Raw genomic sequence first — 19,308 nt, forward strand, 5'->3', positions numbered from 1 at the left:
CATGTCTTAACTGGAAGGAAGGTAGGGTGGAAAAGGCAAAAAGACCATGTAACTTAAGGTGAAATGGTACGAATAATAAATAAATGTTCATTCCACAGATTAATGCGGGGAAAGTGCACTCACATTGCAGTAAATGGGTGGAATATGGCCCGAGGGGTAGCAATGTAATAACCCCCACCCCTCAAAATCTGATTCAGATGATGAGCCTGTGCTGCTATACTTCAGTATATTTCAAGTTGATGTAGAATTCAGGTGTTTTTTTTTGGTTTGGTTTTTATTTCAGCCTTTAGCCATTTTTGATTCAGTTATCTAATGTGTGTCCCTTAACTTAGTCAGTATGACCCTGAGGGGAAAAAATATTAGCCATTCCTCCTGAGCAGTATCCATGTACACCGTGTCCACAGGAAACACTTCGTAATGCCCTTAACTTCCTGGTATGTCCCTGAGTTAAGAGAAGCAAAGAGTTAAACGTTTCCCTTGAATTTCCTCACTGCTGCTAAAGTGGCACTTTACAGCAGTCTGAGTAATACCATAACTCTGTGACTCATTCTCTTCCTAGTACAGGCTAAACAGAATGAAACTTTACAACTTCCTTTAGACAGTAAAGCTCAAATCCTCTCGTCTCTCCTCTTAATTACCCCCCTCCCTCTTCTTCCTCCATCACTGGGTTTGCCTCCAAGGCATCAGCAGGCCCGACCAATAGCAGGCCAGAGGATGTAGCAATAGTTCTGTCTAGCCAATGAGCTTGCAGGTAGTGGGCGTGTCCTTTTCTGCGGCACTCCTGCCTCCCTCTCCCCCTCTGAGTGTCTCTCGCTCTCTCTGCCTCCCGCAGCTAAACTTGCTGTATCACTCATGCTTCCTGGCTTCACTCACATGCACAGAGAAGGAAGAGACGTAGAGTCTTAGCCACACATGAAGGAGCTCCGGCTATTTTAAACCACACTGGACTAGACTCTAGGATATCTTTATACCTCTTGCAGATTATATTTACGAAACAGGGGCAGAGAAAAGTCTGAGTTAACTTTCTTATCTTTGGAGTTTTTTTTTTTTAATCCATCTGCAGGTTAAGGCGTGTGAGAGACTGAGAAAGTGTGTTTGAGTCTGTATGAGTGTGTGAGAGAGACACAGAGCGAGAACAAGCAGCAGAATGATTGCGGCTCAGCTACTAGCCTATTACTTCACTGAGCTCAAGGATGACCAGGTTAAAAAGGTGAGTGTTTTCCTCTTTCCTCCCTTTTTGATACTGTTTGTTTGTCTTAGAGACACAAAGAAGACGAGCTTATAAAAGATGAGAGAAGCACATGTGTTGTAGAGGTCACCGGGTTTACGAGGCATCTCCATCATAAGTTTTTCCACCACACTGGTGCATTTCTTCGAGGAAGTGAAAGAAAGCTTCATCTTGTCGCGAGAACAGACCGTTTTCTCGGACCCGTGGCATTTTCACAGACACGCGTTTTAATTAATGGGTATGACCCCGGCCTGGTGAGACGTGACAAACTGCACAGGGAGGTGTGTGTGCGTAGTAAAATGTAGTCACAACATGAGTAAGGTTTTTGCCGTGATGTAAGATGTGAGGGGGTGTGGCAAAGAGCAAGAGAGGAAGCGAGCTGCAAGGATGAAAGGACGCATGAGCACAGGGATGAATGGGTAGAAGTTATTTCAGGGGTCACAGATCTTCTCTTATGTTCTTGTTAAAATGATGCCCACACTTTAATTTCCCTTCGGTGGAGCCCGAAGAGGCTCGGTACGGCCCGACCGAGGAGGAGGAGGCGGAGGCCTTGAATAGGATGAATTATTCAGCTCAGTAATTGATGTGGTCAGTATCACTGACAGTCAGTTGCTTGAGGAGTGTATTTACTGTAGATTTTCTGTCCTTCATGGTGTGTTCAAGTGTTCCCTTTAAAAGTAATGAGTAATGTGATGTAAACTTCAGGAATCTTAAAGAAGTCTGTCTGATCATTAGGACCATATTTAAAACCAAATTTAAAATTACTGTTTCTCATTGTGTGCTTAAATCTCACACGGCATGGCGTCCCTTTAAGGTCGCTAGCTTGTCGTGTCACACACAAGCTGCAGATTCAGCATCAAATGTACAAATGTGGGGAAGGAAAAAAAGTCCACTGTTATCACACTTCCTTCTTCCATTTTCACTTTCCCATTCTTATTCGAGCTAATCTGTGTGGTCTGTTCACACCAGCTGTGCCTGCTCTGCTGCACTAAAGTCAGAGCGCAGTCTGTAAAGGTAAAAGACATGAATCAGCAGCCAGGATCTGATGTAATACAACACATCTCCCTCCCTTTTTACTCCTGCTCTCTTCCTCTCCCTGCTTCCCTAAAATAGGCCAGCTTTGAACCATGTGACCACAGGTGACAGCAGGAGGAGGCTTACACCCACACACACATACACACACAGGCACACAACGCCAGCTATTTTGTAGCTTTTATAAGAGCAGGGTTTGTGTAGCACTTTCTCTAGTTGTGAAATTGTCAAACATGCTGTTCAATATTTGAGCAGCTATAATTAAACGTGTACACACAATCTAATCAATAATGAGTTTCTAGATGACCTGTGGTTGCCAAAGAGACTCGATCAGCTGATTGTCTCTCCGGTCACCCCAATTCACCGCCGTGTCCTTGACCGTACGCTCCCGCTGCAGCTGGTAGGGCATCCAAAGTACATCGTGCGAGTACGTCTGTGTACACGGAGTTGAAAAAGGGAAGCTGCAGCAGGGGGCATTGTACAGCATGGTATTTTTCCACATGGTGAGGATGCGTGCACACAATTTCTTGTGTGCGCACACGTACACACAGTGGAGTCATGTTTCAATGCTTCCTTGAGCCACCTCGTGGTGAGGAGGAGAGCAAGGCATTGTTGAGAGAAGGAATGCAAACAAAAGGGAGAATGAGAAGGAGGGAGGGAGGGAAGCAGCGGCGGCAGAGAGCGTGACCTCTTCCTGAAACTTGCACCGAGCTCTGGGCGGAGGCACAGAAAACTGTTTTAGAGGTGTGTTGAAGGGCCTTTACAAACTCTTGCCTCCTGTCTCCTCAAAAAGGGAAACTGTACAAATAAGAAAATGAAGTTGGCCGTGAAATCTAAACAGCCTTAGTCATCACGCACACCTATTTTCTCTACAAGCAGCAGTGGAGATATTTTTTATTTATGAGCAATATCGTATCAGATAGTGTCCTGATACGATGAAATGCTTAGGCATGAATGTTTGCTGAGTCAGAGATGTTTTTTCTTTTCTTTGAAAGGAACTGTGCAAGTAATATTTAGTCAGATTTTGGAGGGGATTTCATTTAGGTTAGTGTGAAGCAACTTTTTAATCCTCCTCCTTTGTAGCTAAGCATCAGGCAGGACAGCTGAGAACACATTGTTATTTAAGTAGAGCCGAGAATGCCCCCCTATTCACTTAGCTATTTGGGCACATTGTTTTAAACAAGGCAATGGAATAAGAACCAGTCTCATGCAAGTAGGTTAGCCAACAGCAAACATACAGCAAGGGTAGGTGGCGTAGAGTTTGAAACCTTGAAAATATTTTGTATGAATGCTTATGCAACTGTTGCTTTTACCGTTACAAAGTTCCTGCCAGCAGCAGCTATAAAGAAAATATCTAGAAATCAGAGCATGGGGAGCTCGTCTGATGATAGGAGAAATAAGCAGTTGAAGCAGCACTGTGGGCTAACTGGCTGGGCTGGCAGCGGTTGGCAGATTAAATAGCTCAGAGCTGCAAACCTGAATGGATCTATTTACGTCAGCTGACAGTCAGTGCAGTGCACAAGAGCTGCACTAAATAAAGAAATGCTTTTATTTCTCCATTCACAAAAAGTAGCCTCTAAATATCAGCTTTACTGCAAGCTCTCTAATGGGGGAAAGATAACTTTAAGAAGACTCCCTCTATTGGCGAGCCTGCACTCTTTTGGCCGGTGCAGTTTTCATTATTAAAAAGTGTCACTTAGCCTTTCAGCAGTTATTCACGTTCTGAATATGATACTCAAAGCGAAAATATCGGGTTAGATACTAAATAAACCAAAACAGACTGCACAGACCAACTGAATCAGTACTGATCAGTAGAGTCTAGGACATGTGCAGTATACACACATGCATAGTGAAACGGGTAAAAGATGAGCCGACTTCCAAAATTGGGTACAAAGTTAAAGATTACACTTTTTCAAAACACTTTTGGTGAAATTAGGAACCGATTTCCATCACAATAACAAAAAAATGTCCTTAACCAAAGGTTTGACCCCCACTGAATGGACTTTCTTAAGGCCTTTTGTTGCAGCTAAAGTCTTTCATCTCTTGTTTGGGAGATTTTCCCGTGCTTCCTGATAAAGGCTTCTTGTTCTGTAAGATTTTGGGCCTGTCTTGTTACACCTGCTTTGTGAGGTCTCTCCATAGATTTTCTGTTCTTGATATGTAGCTTGGAGGACTGTTCGAGCCCCACAAACCTTGTTCCTCTAGAGTGAGCCTGTTGTGAAATTTGAGGTACAGAAGCCATAAGCTTTTTAACTTTAGCTTATATTTGTCTTTTTAATAGATCTGTAATATGTAACTCCAGAAAATTTTAATAAAATTCATTATTCCATTTGTTGGAATAACATTTTTTGTTACTTCTCTACTCCTTGCTTAACAAAGAATTTCGTTTCATTTGTAACCTGCAATTATTTACATTTTGCTGGCTCAGGGGAGGCCATGGCTGCAGAGTCAGACTATTTACAAGGCATTGAAATATGACTCTCCTGTCCTTTCCTAAAGATGACTGTAAACAAGACATAACCCCAACAGGCTAGGTGACGAGCTTGAAGCTGAAAAGAATTCTAGATATTTAACTTCATGTCTTATGGAGATCAGCCATGAAGAACAAAGACATTTAAAGAAACATCTATAGATCAATATTTGTGTAATGCGTGTAAACTGTATCAGTTCCATTTAGTTTAATTTAAAATCTCTAATCACTGTCTTATTTCTTCTGAGTATGAAAAGCAGAGTGGAAGACATGTTTGCATGCATGTGTGTATGTGTGTATGTGCACACTATAAATGAAATAACAGATGTAGAGTTACAAGGGGAGGACGTTTGCAAGCAACAACATGTCACTGCTGTTAAACCGTCTCTTCTAACTAAGGACTACATTTGGGTGTAAAATATAGCCCAGCACAGGTGTGGACTTGTTTTTGGTGTTATCCAACAAGTTTCCTGTGCCTGCGTACTCTAACCCGAATAGTATTCGGGTTAGAGGTTACATTTACTCAGCTGTGCCCTCCTGTCTGACAAAAGCTTGTGCACATTATGAGCCTTGATTCCACAGACTCCTCATTAGGCCCCATACGATGAATGTAACACCTCTGTTAGAGTACTTAACAGTTACCGCAGATAGTGCTATTCCCATGTATGTGGCTATCCTATGGGTTGGAGATAAGCTTTTATATATTATTCATGCATGGCTGCAAGGTGAAACTAGCTGTTGGTCGCATCTGCATAACAGCTGACTGACCATTTAAGCAGGTGAGAAAGAGAAATCTCTGCTGGTTGCACTGGATTTGTGCCTTAGTTTCACCATGCATGTTTTCTGTGATATGTCAGTGGCCAACAGTTTTTCCTGTTTCACAGCAGACTGCCATTGTCATGTAACAAGGGCCAGATTTACAAAGGAAGTACAGTTAACACCCCTAAAAGAGGATGTTGCAACATTCCTATCTGACAGATTTTACAATTTCTGATGCCTGTAAGCTATTGCATTTCACTGTCTTCACAGTACACACAAGTAATCTGAATAATTACCAGCTACAGAAGCTTAGCCAACATTGTTGAGAGAGATCATTGCAAAATGTGACACGAGTGACGATACAAGAACAAACTGGAAGATGTGAGTTTTGTCCATGCCTGCAGTATTTTTGAGTAGTAACCACAGACACACCCATTGGCTGCTGTGATTAAGTTACTTACTTAGGGGTAAGTAACAGATGAATAAAATTTTACTTGTGAAAGTTTCAACTTCTTGGGTGGTCTCCATATGTCCATATCTCTTCTCTGGCAGATAATTAACTCAATTAAAATGCTCCAGATTCCTTCAACACCACAAATAGAGGTCCAGATCAATGAGGCCAGGCAAGCAGACTGACTGCCTTGGTCAGCACACCTCTCAGGCAAAGCAGCCATGGCCCCAACTCTTATGACCCCATCTGTAATTCTTTAATTAGTTTTTCCTCCTTTGAAGCCTACTAGGGTTAATTAACCCTTTTCCTTTTTTCTGGACTGAGTGGTTTCTGCCATATTTTAGTCCTGCTTCCACAACAAAATGACTGAGTGTATATCAGAAATTAGTGAGGATGATCTCTGCCTGTGCAGCTTATTAGGAAAAACCCAGAAGAACCTATTCTGATGGTCATCAAACCAAGTCTTTAACCACATCTTTATATGCTACCCATGGGGCAACATGTTGTTCATTATGTGCCATGTCTTTGTGACCATTAGGCATAACATCCATCCACGAGGCCTACTGTCGACTGAGGTCAAAATCATTGGGACTTTTACCCACAATTGGGAATATATTTTGTTTTTGGTTTCTGAAACCACAAAAGCATCTCTTTGCTTCATCACAGTGTGTGATGTAACACTGGATTTCAGCAGATTGTTTAACGTGCTGTTCCTGAAGGGTCAGACAGTTCAGCCTTTGCACAGTTGCTAAAGTGGGAAGTTTCAATAGGGAGACTTTAGAATTTCAAGACTTGATGGTTTAAGGCAATTTAAGACAACTGGCTCCTTTTCCTGGTAAGAATAATGTCTGACTGAATTCTCGGCATACCTCCTATTTTACCTTATCACTGTCATTCGAGCAATAAAACCACAACCCTACCCTGCTGTGCAGTGTTGCCTTTTGCCAGGACTGAGTGACACACAGTGGACTTCCTTGTTTCACTGTGTCACCAAGGTGACCCTGTGCACACAATGCGATGGCTCCGATCTGAGAAATTGATCTGATTATTTTGCAATAAAGCTATATAAGAAATCTTCATTACCGGTATATTATCCAGCTATAGGTTATCTAACATTTTATGATATCGAAGCGGGTTATCTTTATGCATGAGTCCAATCATTATGAGATAGGGAGTCATATTTACAGTATCCTCATGCTTGGTCATTGTCGTGTGTGTGTGTGTGTGTGTGTGTGTGTGTGTGTGTGTGTGTGTGTGTGTGTGTGTGTGTGTGTGTGTGTGTGTGTGTGTGTGTGTGTGTGTGTGGCAGTTAGAAGTGTATTTGTTGCAGACAGATGCTTAATAGTTTAGATGGAAATAATCTCTATGTTTTGTTTGTCGTTATTTTTACTCTTAGATCGATAAGTACCTGTACTCCATGCGTTTCTCTGATGAGACGTTACTGGACATCACGCAGCGATTTCGCAAGGAGCTGGTCACAGGACTGGGTCGGGATAGTAATGCCACTGCTACACTGAAGATGCTGCCAACATTTGTACGCTCAATTCCTGATGGATCAGGTTAGTCCATCTAAACCTGCTTTTATATCACTGTATCAGGGAACAGAAGCCAGACTCCACAGGCAGTAAAGGAGCTTGGTAAAGTCCACGAGGTCATGTATATTTAGATCATATTTCTTCATGTTTGGTGTGTGGAAGTGTAGAAAAGCTTTACAGCTCAGAAACAAAAACACTGACCTAAGAGTTGCGGATCCAGAAATATCCTTTTATTATGCAGGTCAGTAAAATTCAGAGAAAACCTTAATGGGACAGTGTTTTGTAGAGAGCGTGTTATGCAGGAGCAAGGTGACAGACAGTCCCTTGCTGTTGTCTGTATTAAGTATTCATGTCTGGTTATTTGTTCACAGACATGATGGATATTCAAGCTGTTTCATTATCAATGCTGTGCGTCAAATCCCCTTTCTCCCAGTGTTATGTCATTGCCGTCTAACCCTGCTTCATGCAGTTGCTCTGCCCTTGACTCTAAAGTGAGTCATCTTTTACTTGCTGTACTTCTGGGAGCATCGGTCCAAAGAAGACTGACTCTTGTTACTTATGCAAAGTCATCGTCATTAACAGCAAAGCTCTTTGAATGAACACAACATTTCTGCCTTGCAACAAGTCTACTTTAGTTTACAGTGAAAGAGCTGTGAGCCCTGACACACATTACACACACAAATCAGAGATTAGCACTAATCCTGCTGCCATTGTTGGAGAAGACAGTCACTGTGAAAGCTGGTCCTAAACTTACAGAAATGCACATGGAGTCAATTAGTTATATAACAAATTCAAGTAAATTAGTTACTGTTGCAGTTGGAGACGAGGTGTAATAATTCAGCCAGTGTTACTTTGTTGCACTGTTTTTTACTTATTTTAATGCACAAATAAATAATTTGTGAACAGGAATTTTAGTTCCTGTTTTTTAAAGAGAGACAGCTTGATGTGTGGTGATTTAAAGTGAACAGATTTCTACAGCAAGGCACTGCCTGATGTTTCAGTTGTGGATGGTTTTTCTTTCACTTGTCTGTTCAGGGTTGTGGGGGTGTTGAAGCCTATCCCTGGTGTCACAGGGTGTCTTTTTTAAGTCAGGTCCAACAAAATCAGATTGACCCATTTGTGTTAATTAAATGGTACTCCAAATGGGCCTGTTATTACCAACAGTGTCTCAGTCATGTAAGATAAAGATTTAAAAAAAATTTGTAGGTGTGTAGTTGAGCTCAAAATAAAAGCCAAGTTAAAAAATGGGTGTCAACTGTCCCTTTCCTGCCTGTCCTGCAGCCATTTTTTTGCAAGCTTCATGTACTTTTAACGCTCCACATGATCTCTCTGTATGTACTGTTAAAAACAAAAAAATATTTTCAAAGAAGGATGTTGTCCGAGAACTCAATGGCTTCACTGCAGGAGTGACCCCATCGCAACATGGTCCCTGGATTGTACTTTCTAGAGTTACAGCTTGATTTGTTTGGACTGACTTGCTGAGCAGTAAGAGTTAGGAAGTGCACAGACCTTATGTGATGAATCTGGGGTTACTGCCAGTTTTATCAAAGGTCAGTATGCTTTAAATTCAAATGAGCCATGATGACGCAGCCCGGTTTATCTAACTCTACTGTTTATCTAGTCAGAAAGCTATAAAGAAATTAACTTCCTCGTTGAGATAGACTAAATAAACTACTGTACCATTATTTAGCTAAATATACACATACACATATATATGTAATATACATATAGGACTTTAAGGGATATCAGTGGTGAGACTAAGTAGTACTTTTTCACAGCCCATCAACAGCCTATTGACCTCTCACAAGCTTTTATTATGGAGGGTATTCTCAGGAGTTAGGATTTCACCAGCCGTATAATTGTTTAATTTACCTATGAAGCACCATGTCTGATAAGCTGTTGACCTTGTGAATATAGGTCCTTGATCATAATGCCCCTGGTGGTGGTAATCATTAACCAATGAATATACAGGAAGCCACAGCAGGACAGACAGAGCAAAGTAAACCTGAGCTATTCATACACATGAACAAACATAGGCTCACAAGAAACAGCAGGAGTAGTTTATAGATGGAAGCTTTTGCCAAGACATGACATTAATCTTATAATCTGATTCTTTACCTCATCTTCCTTATAGGCCACTCTCACTGTATTTGTTTATCAAGCTAACAGATATTAGACATGCAGATGAGGCAGTGACATTGGACACATTCAATGCTTTCTGTAGGTAGAAGTCTCAAACACTAATGCTCAGATGTTGCCCCTTTCAGTGAATAAAATATTCCTGAAATGCTCTGACTCGCTTTTTAGTGTTACAAGTGAGTTTTTCCTTTCCCACATCGCAAAGTGTTCGCTCATAGGAGGTCACTTGATTGTTGTTTTCTACAGTACTGCTGGATCTTTACCTCACAGACTGTTGTTGTGAATTGATGTTCTGTAAATGAACCTGAACTGTACTGACATTTTCTTCACTCTTTCCCTCTCGCACTTTTGGTCTCTCCCTGTATTCCAACTCTTTCCATCATGACAGAGAAAGGAGACTTCATTGCACTCGATTTGGGAGGCAGCAACTTCAGAATCCTCCGTGTCAAAGTGAGCCATGAGAAGAAACAGACTGTGCAGATGGAGAGTGAAATCTACGACACGCCCGAGGATATTATTCACGGCACTGGAACGAGAGTAGGTTTATGGAGAAATATACACATATAAACAGCTCATTCTTAGCTCCACATGAGATAACTTCTCACTCTTTCCGCCTCCATTACAGCTGTTTGACCATGTGGCAGAGTGTCTTGGTAACTTCATGGAAAAACACAACATCAAGGACAAGAAACTTCCAGTTGGTTTCACCTTCTCCTTCCCCTGCCAGCAGACCAAACTGGATGAGGTAAACTAAGCAGTCAACAAACTTCCCTCCACCCTTTTCCCGTAACAAGTCCTCACAGTTTGCAGACTCAGCCAAGAAAATGAACACTCAACAGAGACTTGAATCTCTTACTTTTCCTCTGGCTTTCTTTGGTGTTCTCCAGGGCTTTCTGATAACATGGACTAAGCGTTTCAAGGCCAGTGGAGTGGAGGGGATGGATGTTGTCCAGCTGCTTAACAAAGCCATCAAGAAACGAGGGGTGAGTGTCTGCTGTCATCTCCCTTGGTACCACACTTTAGTTAATGTCATTAAAACTGGGATGCAGTTTAACAAAAATGGTGCTAAAAGGCTCTCTTATATATTTTGGCTTTTATATATTTCAGGACTACGAGGCTGACATTATGGCAGTGGTAAATGACACTGTGGGAACAATGATGACCTGCGGCTTTGATGACCAGCGCTGTGAAGTCGGCATTATTATCGGTATTGCAGATTTACTGTCCATAAAAATAAAGAAGCTAAATAAAAATTAGATGCGTATATGGGAAAAAATAAAGACAAGTGGATAATTGTAGCCAGTCTGTGTAAAATCGATGTAACTGTAGGCATGTGTGTTTTTGTGCTTTAGGTACAGGTACTAATGCGTGCTACATGGAGGAGCTGCGTCACATTGACCTGGTGGAGGGAGACGAGGGCAGGATGTGCGTGAACACTGAGTGGGGAGCCTTCGGGGACGACGGCAGGCTGGAAGACATCAGGACAGAGTTTGACAGGGAGATAGACAGAGGCTCTCTCAACCCGGGCTGCCAGCTGTACGTCAAACCAAAAGTATCACACCTTTCCTCACATGATAAAATGAATACTTGAGCTGCTGCCAGTTAATTTACCAGAAAACCATGACAAACCTGTAAACATCCCTTCAGCTGCTACAAACACAACTACCAGCAGCTGTGAAAGAGCAGCTATTGAGTAGCGATGCATTTCTGAACCTCAAGCTGAAATGTCTTTTCTGTGCATTAGATTTGAGAAGATGGTCAGTGGGATGTACATGGGGGAGCTGGTTCGCCTCATCCTGGTGAAGATGGCCAGAGAAGGCTTGCTGTTTGAGGGAAGGATCACCCCCGAGCTGCTCACTAAAGGAAAGATCGAGACCAAGCACGTCTCAGCCATAGAGAAGTGAGTCACGCCACAGTCTTAAACCAAGTAGACAAAAAAATTGAATGATTTTATTTTAAATGAAATTGTAAACTATTTTTGTTTGTTTATCTCTTTTGTTTAGGAGTAAGGAAGGGTTGATCAAGGCGAGAGAGATTTTGAACAAACTGGGTTTGGAGCCGTCAGCGGACGACTGCATCGCTGTGCAGCATGTGTGTATTGTTACTGAAAAAAACACCTCAGTTATTTATTTATTTCTTTTTTTTTCAGAGAGGGAACTTAAATCAGGAAAATCATATAAGATTAAATTGTATAGTTAAGTAGTTAATTTGTAACTTTCAATCTGTGTAAAATATTAAGATCCATGGAATAAATGAAATCAAATATTTAAGATGTTTCTTAATAATTTGGATGTTCTTGATGCATTTTTGCTTGTCTTCCCTCAGGTTTGTGCCATTGTGTCTTTCCGCTCTGCCAACCTTGTAGCTGCTACACTGGCCGGCATCCTGATGAGGCTAAAGGAGAACAAAGGAGTGTCACGTCTCCGAACCACTGTAGGCATCGATGGGTCTCTGTACAAGATGCACCCACAGTAAGTGATAAGTTTAAAGATGATCCATTTAGATTTGTGTTTACTTAAATGCTGTCTCGCTGTTTAGTTTTGTACTAGAATTGCCGTCTGCCATTTGGGGGTTAAATGTGTACCTATCCTCTTTCTTCGATCTTAAGTAAAATGTGCGTAGTTAAGCAGAATCTCATATGCGTTTCAGATATGCCCGTCGTCTTCACAAGACAGTCAGACGTTTGGTCCCGGACTGCGATGTTCGATTCCTCCTCTCAGAGAGCGGCAGTGGAAAGGGTGCTGCCATGGTGACCGCTGTGGCCTACAGACTCGCTGAACAATCGCGACAAATCGCCCAAATACTGTCAGAGTTTTCCCTGACGACTGAACAGCTGCTGGAGGTGAGAAAAGATGCTGCAGTGTTTGTTCTGCTGCTGTGTGTTTCACAGTATTTAGATTCTGATTTATGTATTTAGACTCTGACAATAAAATATTAATTTTAGGTGAAGCAGAGAATGAAGATAGAGATCCAAAATGGCCTTTCAAAAAGCACTCAGGACACTGCAACAGTCAAAATGCTGCCAACCTTTGTGCGAAGCACTCCTGACGGCACAGGTAACAAACACACACACACACACACACTTCAGCATATGAAAATATCCAACCAGATAGTTTGACCGCAGATCTGTTAGGGAAGAAGGAACCATTGGCATCGCTATTTCACACCTTTTCTTTCTGCAACTCTTATAGCTTTAACAAAAAAAGATGCTTTTCTTAATAGAATAGCTTCAGCTCTGTACACACTGAGCAACACACACGTACCCACATAACTGTATAAATATTATGGGAAACCTATCGCCATAAGATAAAAGATTAGTCAGTTTATTCTGTTTTTCAAGCTTACATTATTACATTGCTTATTAAGTCTTTTCCTAATAAGTTTGAATGTTTTAACAGCTGGTCATTTATCTTTCTCTTGTTTTGTTTATCTCTGTGTCCAGAACATGGTGATTTCCTGGCTTTAGATTTAGGAGGAACCAACTTCAGAGTTCTGTTGGTTAAAATTCGCTCTGGGAAGAGGAGATCAGTGGAGATGCACAACAAGATCTACGCTATTCCTCTCGAAGTGATGCAGGGCACAGGAGAGGAGGTGAGATAAACAGCCTGTAATCTAGAGTTAACGGAGTAAAATTATACCGGCAGGTAATTGCGACGAAAGGAGGACTGGTGAATATCTCCCCGTTAAATAGAGGGTAAAGATTAGGATGGTAGATGGGGGATGTGAGGCTTGTTGGTTTAAGAGATAAGTAAACAGGATAGAAGCTGGGAGGAAGGTCAAAAGTTTAGGGACAGACAATTAGAAAAGACTGGCTTAGATTGGCATCGAGTTGACAATCTCTAAAACAGAAAACTTTAAACTTACCCCTTAAGCACCAGCTTAAGCTAATCCAGTCACCTTTGACTTCTTTAGTCTCACTCCTCTGGAAACAAGACAAGAGAGTAATATTTAACAGATGTTTGGAAGCTCTTTACAATAAGATAATTTTAACACCTTTACAGCCTGTGTTATGTATTTTAGTGTTATCACATGTTTCTCAGTAATTCTCAGAGGTCCCATTATTTAAAGCAAGTGACCATTAATGAATCATAATTGCCACACAGATCATTTGAAATGTCTTAGAAATCATCTGTGTCCTAATATAACAATGCATTTCACACACAATGCATCAGATTAGTGTGTGGGCAAACAAACAATACATTTGTTTATTGTTTGCCCCTAAACTGCATCATTCTTGAATTCCTCTAATTGAAGTTATGAAACGTTTTGGATGTTAAACCACTAATATGTATCACAGTACATGCAGAGAGAGACTTTCTTCTGGTTTCTGTGATAAGGAGCAAATATGGCCTTATAGTGTAAAGTGCTTTGAGTCATTAGTAAGACTAGTGATGTACTTTACAAATACAATTTTTTGTAATGTGTCACTTTTATTTTTCCAGTTGTTCGATCACATCGTGCACTGTATCAGTGACTTCCTGGACTACATGGGGATGAAGAATGCCCGTCTTCCTCTGGGCTTCACCTTCTCCTTCCCCTGCCGACAGACCAGCCTGGACGCTGTGAGTAATGCTCCTGCTTCTTCGTCTTTTATGTACAGGCCTGTACTTTCTTCTATACTCTGAGAGTCTTAAACTGGCTGCATTGCAAACTAAAGCTGTGATTTATGCATAACTTGTCCACCGATAAGCAACATCAAGGGGGAAAAAAGCCAAATAATATTTCATGAACTGATGCCTGAGCCATCCATGAAGTTGTCACATGATATACCAAACATGTGTGCGTATGTGTGCAGGGCATCTTGGTGACATGGACCAAAGGCTTCAAGGCGACAGACTGCGAAGGGGAAGATGTGGTGGGACTGTTGAGGGACGCCATTAAGAGGAGAGAGGTATGAGGATATGAGGAGCAGCATCACTCAGTACAACATGGAATCATGGTGTTTTTGTGGCACGTCATATTGTTTGTCTGGTCTGAAGGAATTTGATCTGGACGTGGTTGCTGTAGTGAATGATACGGTGGGAACCATGATGACCTGTGCCTATGAAGAACCCACCTGTGAAGTTGGTCTAATCGCCGGTTAGTTCACCTTAAAGTAACACTTTTGTTTTTATGAAATATTTAGCTTTTTTGTGTTATATCTATATAATGTGCCTCTCTGATTATAGGCACTGGCAGTAATGCGTGTTACATGGAGGAGATGAAGAACATTGAGATGATTGAGGGCGATGAGGGACAGATGTGTGTCAACATGGAGTGGGGAGCTTTTGGAGACAACGGATGCCTGGACGACATCAGGACAGAGTACGACCGTGCCGTGGACGACTTCTCCCTCAACCCGGGCAAACAAAGGTGCCTCATACACACCATCCCATGCTTGAAAAGACACAGGGCATTCATTCATTCATATCTTTGAGGTGCATGTAAAGACCTTATATTTATGTTTCCTTTGTATTTCCTTGAATTCTACATTTTAGATATGAGAAAATGATCAGCGGCATGTACCTCGGTGAAATCGTGCGGAACATCCTCATCGACATGACCAAAAAAGGATTCCTGTTCAGAGGACAGATTTCTGAAACACTAAAGACCAGAAGCATCTTCGAAACAAAGTTCCTGTCACAGATAGAAAGGTAAACAATGAGCGCTATCTTTGTTTGCGTCTAATAAGAGTGTCAGTTCACCGTTCCACGAGATAAGAAGTCATCTGGACAGTAGATTATACTCCATTAGCACCGCTTGCTATCTAACCACTGATTGTGTTGTCTGTTTAATGATAAGATATTGCTCCTGTCTCCTTATTAAAGTTTCATTTGTCATCTTTTAATGACTTTCTGTTTGTATCTTTGTACAGTGACAGATTGGCTTTGCTGCAGGTGCGATCAATCCTGCAACACTTGGGCCTGGACAGCACCTGTGATGACAGTATCATAGTCAAAGAGGTAAAGAAGAGTTTGAATAATAAAAATTAGTGATTTTTTTTTTTTTCCCCCTAAGTGATCATAGTCTTATACTTCCATTTGGACACTGAGAGAGAACCATCATACAATCCTGTTAGCCTTATTTTATGAAAGACAGGAATATGTGACACAGGAGTAGGAGAGAAACTGAAACTTAGGCTGTATTTGTTCTCAGTTTGACTGATATGTACTTGTGTGGCTCAAAAACCTGTTGCAATGCTGCTTTGTTAGGTATGTGGAACAGTGTCACGTCGTGCCGCTCAGCTGTGCGGTGCAGGAATGGCAGCAGTGGTCGATAAGATTAGAGAGAACCGTGGACTGGACCATTTGGACATCACCGTAGGGGTAGACGGAACCCTGTACAAATTACATCCACAGTAAGTTTAATCCATTTATTTATTTATTTTTTCATATGTTAAAAATAATTCACTGGCAGCTGAAGTGAAGTGGAACATGATGACCTCATAAGCTGCTGTGTTATATCACCATTTTCACAATAAAAGTATCTTTGTAGTTACAATTATTACGCAGCATACAGACAAATACAAATAATAGTAGGCTCATCGAGTTAAGAAGAGCTCCAGGCTGCTAACAGAAAGCATCCTTCTTTGCTACTTTTTAAAAGGTTTTGTGAAAGTTTATTTTTTCCTCAGTCATGGTGATACATTTAATTGGAAGTAAGCTAAAAGTAAGCATTTGACATTAAATAGAATTCGCAAGATAGCCAATGCAAAAATCCTTTATGATAAATTGATGATCCCGAAGTGTCAAAGTAGCATATTAACTAAAGCGTACACATAGCACAGAGAGTCTTGTGTCAAGTTGAGTCTTGCTTCAGTCCTGTTATAACTGCATATGAGATTCACTGCATGTGTTGCACAATGCAAGAGAAAAACCTCAGGTTAAGTAAATATTCTCCCTGCCCCTTTGTTCTTATGCCCAGTGTCACCACAAGAGCACTGGTTAGGAGACATAGTCATTAATAGGTTATTGGTTTGGACATTGATTTATTGTGCCTTAACCCTTGAGCTGACACATGAGCTTTCCTTTATTTATAAGATGGTGGTGCAGATCCGATTTTAAACTGTCATTAACTCTCCAAATCCCGTGTGGAAAGTCTGTGTGATGTCTGATTGCATTGTTTTGTGAAACCAGTCCAGATAATACTCCTGTGAATTCAAAGCTAGCAAGTAGCTATCTCCTGCACACCCCAAAACATCTCCACTGTGGGACTGCAGCTGATAGAAATGAGCTCCTGCTGTGTGCTAAAACTGAGGAAGCAAAACTGCAGGCAGTGTCCGTATCTGATTCTCTGATTTCTTTTTTGGAGCTCATGTGTGAAAACACCTTTTATTTTATGCTAAGCTATGCAGAAAAGCCTGTTTCCCGGTTAGATAGTAGAGGCCTGGTTGTCTTGCTTTTGTTTTTGAACATGATAAACATGTAGCAACTGAGTTTCTTCCAGATTTTTTTCTTTTGGGGGGATGTTAATTTTGGCGAGGAGATGGTAAACCATACTTTTGCTCCCTCTTGTGTCACTGTCACACCCATTAACTGTATCATCACATTTAGACTGGCTCTTTTTTTGCTTTTCTGTCTAACATGTACATCCTCTGTCTCTGTGTAGCTTCTCCCTGATCATGCACCAGACGGTTAAAGAACTGGCTCCAAACTGTAATGTCAAGTTCTTGCTGTCAGAGGATGGAAGTGGAAAAGGAGCTGCACTCATCACAGCCGTGGGCTGCCGGCTAAGACAGGAGCTGAACAGCAAATAGAACATTTTCTGCATCTCACTGCTATCTCATCCCCCCTCCTGCCCCAGTTCTCAACCATTGTCTTCTTTCCTCCTAAATCAAACAAGTTCAGTCGACATATCACGCTCCGGTAGCTGCTTTAGTCCGTCTACGTGAGGCAGAGAAAAGGAGAGGTTTTCTCTCTGTTGTGGTTAGATTTATTAACTGTTGTAACAGCACCCAGTCTCTTAAGGATATTGCAAGTTTGCAATTTCTGTGGATAAAACACGCACATGCAACCTTCTGTCTTTTTTTTTTTAAATGCAGGACAGTTGCATACTCCTGTAAAGCCCCTTTGTCTCCATCTGGAGGAATTCTCTGGTAACTGCATTCTGTTACAAGTTGCAGGTCAGCACACCAGTTGCAGAGAAACATTGCAGATTGATTCTTGTAACCTGTTCAGTAGAAACAGAAACATAAAAACGCTCTTTTAGACCAAAGTCTGTGTGTCTGCTGTAGATTACGCGCGTATGTACAGGAAAGCATAAAAGGGATGCGATATATAAATGTGTACTGAGATGAAAGGGAATCTTTTATTTTTTTTTTGCTTTTTTTTTTGGTATTTGATATCTTACCCACATATAAAACAATGTTATAAATACATTGTTGTTATTTATTGTATTTTTATATATCGGGAGATGTTGAAGAAAAATGTTACTGTTGCAAAATATGATGCACACATAGGAAGCCAACGAAGAAGTTCCCTCACATGGTACCTGTCCTGTATTTATGTGCTCAAGCATGAGAGAAGGGACTTTAGCAGTGGCTGATTTAGAGAACCCAGTGGTGCTCAAAGTCAACGCCCACACTTCTTTTAGCAAAGAAAAATAACATTTAAAGTTGATTTCATCCTGTTCTTTGTTCTGTTTATGTTTCCTAAAAACATTTCTCCTCTGGTCCTCTCCTCTACCTGCAGTAGCTCCTCGCTCCACGGTTTGAGAACCACTGGTCTTATCTAAGAGAGCAGTATCTTTTTATTGTCTGTAGTGTAAATTATGTGTCCTGTTGTTGGTACCGGTCACAGCTACTGTTAGTGTGTTCATTTCTTAAGAGGTCCTGGCTAACCTCATCACCATGATGATACTTTAACAGCTACTTAATTATGAAACAGAAATGCGGTGCTAACACGGATGCCAGGGGAATAACAACAGCAGTCATAGTGTGTATAAACTCATACAAACATTACAGAACTTTTAAAAGAGTTTTAACATGTTGGCCAATAATAAAAGCACATACTCTACTCGCCCCTTTAATATTACCATGTGCTCCTAAAAGCTCAGGAGAATCTCTAAGGTAACTACTGTCAGGCTCATTCATGTAGCATAATTTATGCAAATTGATATTTATTTTCATTGTATTAAAAGCAAAAGGAAAAAAAATAGTCTCACAGTTAAGACGGCTTCGATTCATTATGAAGCAATTAAAGAGCATAAGAAGAAAATATTCTATTGTAAGATCAGTGGTGCCCGTGGAGGACGAGATATGGTTGAGATGCACAAGTGTATTTTATTGCCACCTTTTTAAATATTCAAATGAATACCAACCGAGCTAGAAGAATGTCCTTTCCTACCTTTTAATCATATTGTATGATTAAAGAAGACCGGGGGCTCCTTTACTCTGCCTTCAGATTAACCCCAGAATGTCCAGTCGCGCACAAACGCTTGAATCTGTGTCATTCTGCTAACAAAGGATGTATCTGTCCCACATCGTCAATCAGTCACTTAATAAAGTCAAACCTCTGTAAACATGATGTCGTGGTTAGTTTGTTTTTGTTTGTGCATTGATGATTTAGCACTCACGTAGTTGTGAATCTCTTCAGTGGTGTTACAAATGTATTCAGTATGAACTAAAGGTCAAAGTAACCCTGCGGTGCTGAAGTTGCACACTTAGAGCTCTGTTAGCAGCTACAGCAGATATAATTCAGGGGGTAGATGGGGCACA

General features: G+C 41.1%; 1 protein-coding gene across 2 annotated transcripts; it reads left to right on the forward strand.

The window, feature by feature from the left end:
* The first annotated feature begins 831 nt into the window (after window positions 1-831).
* On the forward strand, window positions 832-19,117 carry LOC116318811 (hexokinase-1). Of its 2 annotated transcripts, XM_031737958.2 has the most exons (21): window positions 832-1,210; window positions 7,337-7,499; window positions 10,003-10,151; window positions 10,240-10,359; window positions 10,502-10,597; window positions 10,722-10,821; window positions 10,967-11,150; window positions 11,359-11,514; window positions 11,618-11,705; window positions 11,940-12,085; window positions 12,264-12,456; window positions 12,559-12,670; window positions 13,057-13,205; window positions 14,057-14,176; window positions 14,410-14,505; window positions 14,594-14,693; window positions 14,783-14,966; window positions 15,092-15,247; window positions 15,469-15,556; window positions 15,806-15,951; window positions 17,202-17,349. In XM_031737958.2, the coding sequence occupies exons 1-21, from the start codon at window positions 1,148-1,150 to the stop codon at window positions 17,347-17,349; spliced, it is 2,757 nt and encodes a 918-aa protein (XP_031593818.1). In that variant the 5' UTR covers window positions 832-1,147. The 2 variants fall into 2 exon arrangements, with proteins under 2 accessions (XP_031593818.1, XP_039467465.1); XM_039611531.1 differs by lacking the exon at window positions 832-1,210 and having other exon boundaries at window positions 17,202-19,117.
* Window positions 19,118-19,308: the final 191 nt, after the last annotated feature.

This window comes from Oreochromis aureus, linkage group 1, assembly GCF_013358895.1.
Source record: "Oreochromis aureus strain Israel breed Guangdong linkage group 1, ZZ_aureus, whole genome shotgun sequence".
In the NCBI taxonomy this organism is placed as follows: domain Eukaryota; kingdom Metazoa; phylum Chordata; class Actinopteri; order Cichliformes; family Cichlidae; genus Oreochromis; species Oreochromis aureus.

Bases quoted from the DNA above. Each gene is read 5' to 3' on its own strand.
- LOC116318811 (XM_031737958.2), top strand. From the start codon at position 1,148: ATGATTGCGGCTCAGCTACTAGCCTATTACTTCACTGAGCTCAAGGAT. The intron at 10,822-10,966 runs GTATTGCAGATT...TTTGTGCTTTAG, and splicing joins TGAAGTCGGCATTATTATCG to GTACAGGTACTAATGCGTGC. The intron at 11,515-11,617 runs GTGAGTCACGCC...TCTTTTGTTTAG, and splicing joins CACGTCTCAGCCATAGAGAA to GAGTAAGGAAGGGTTGATCA.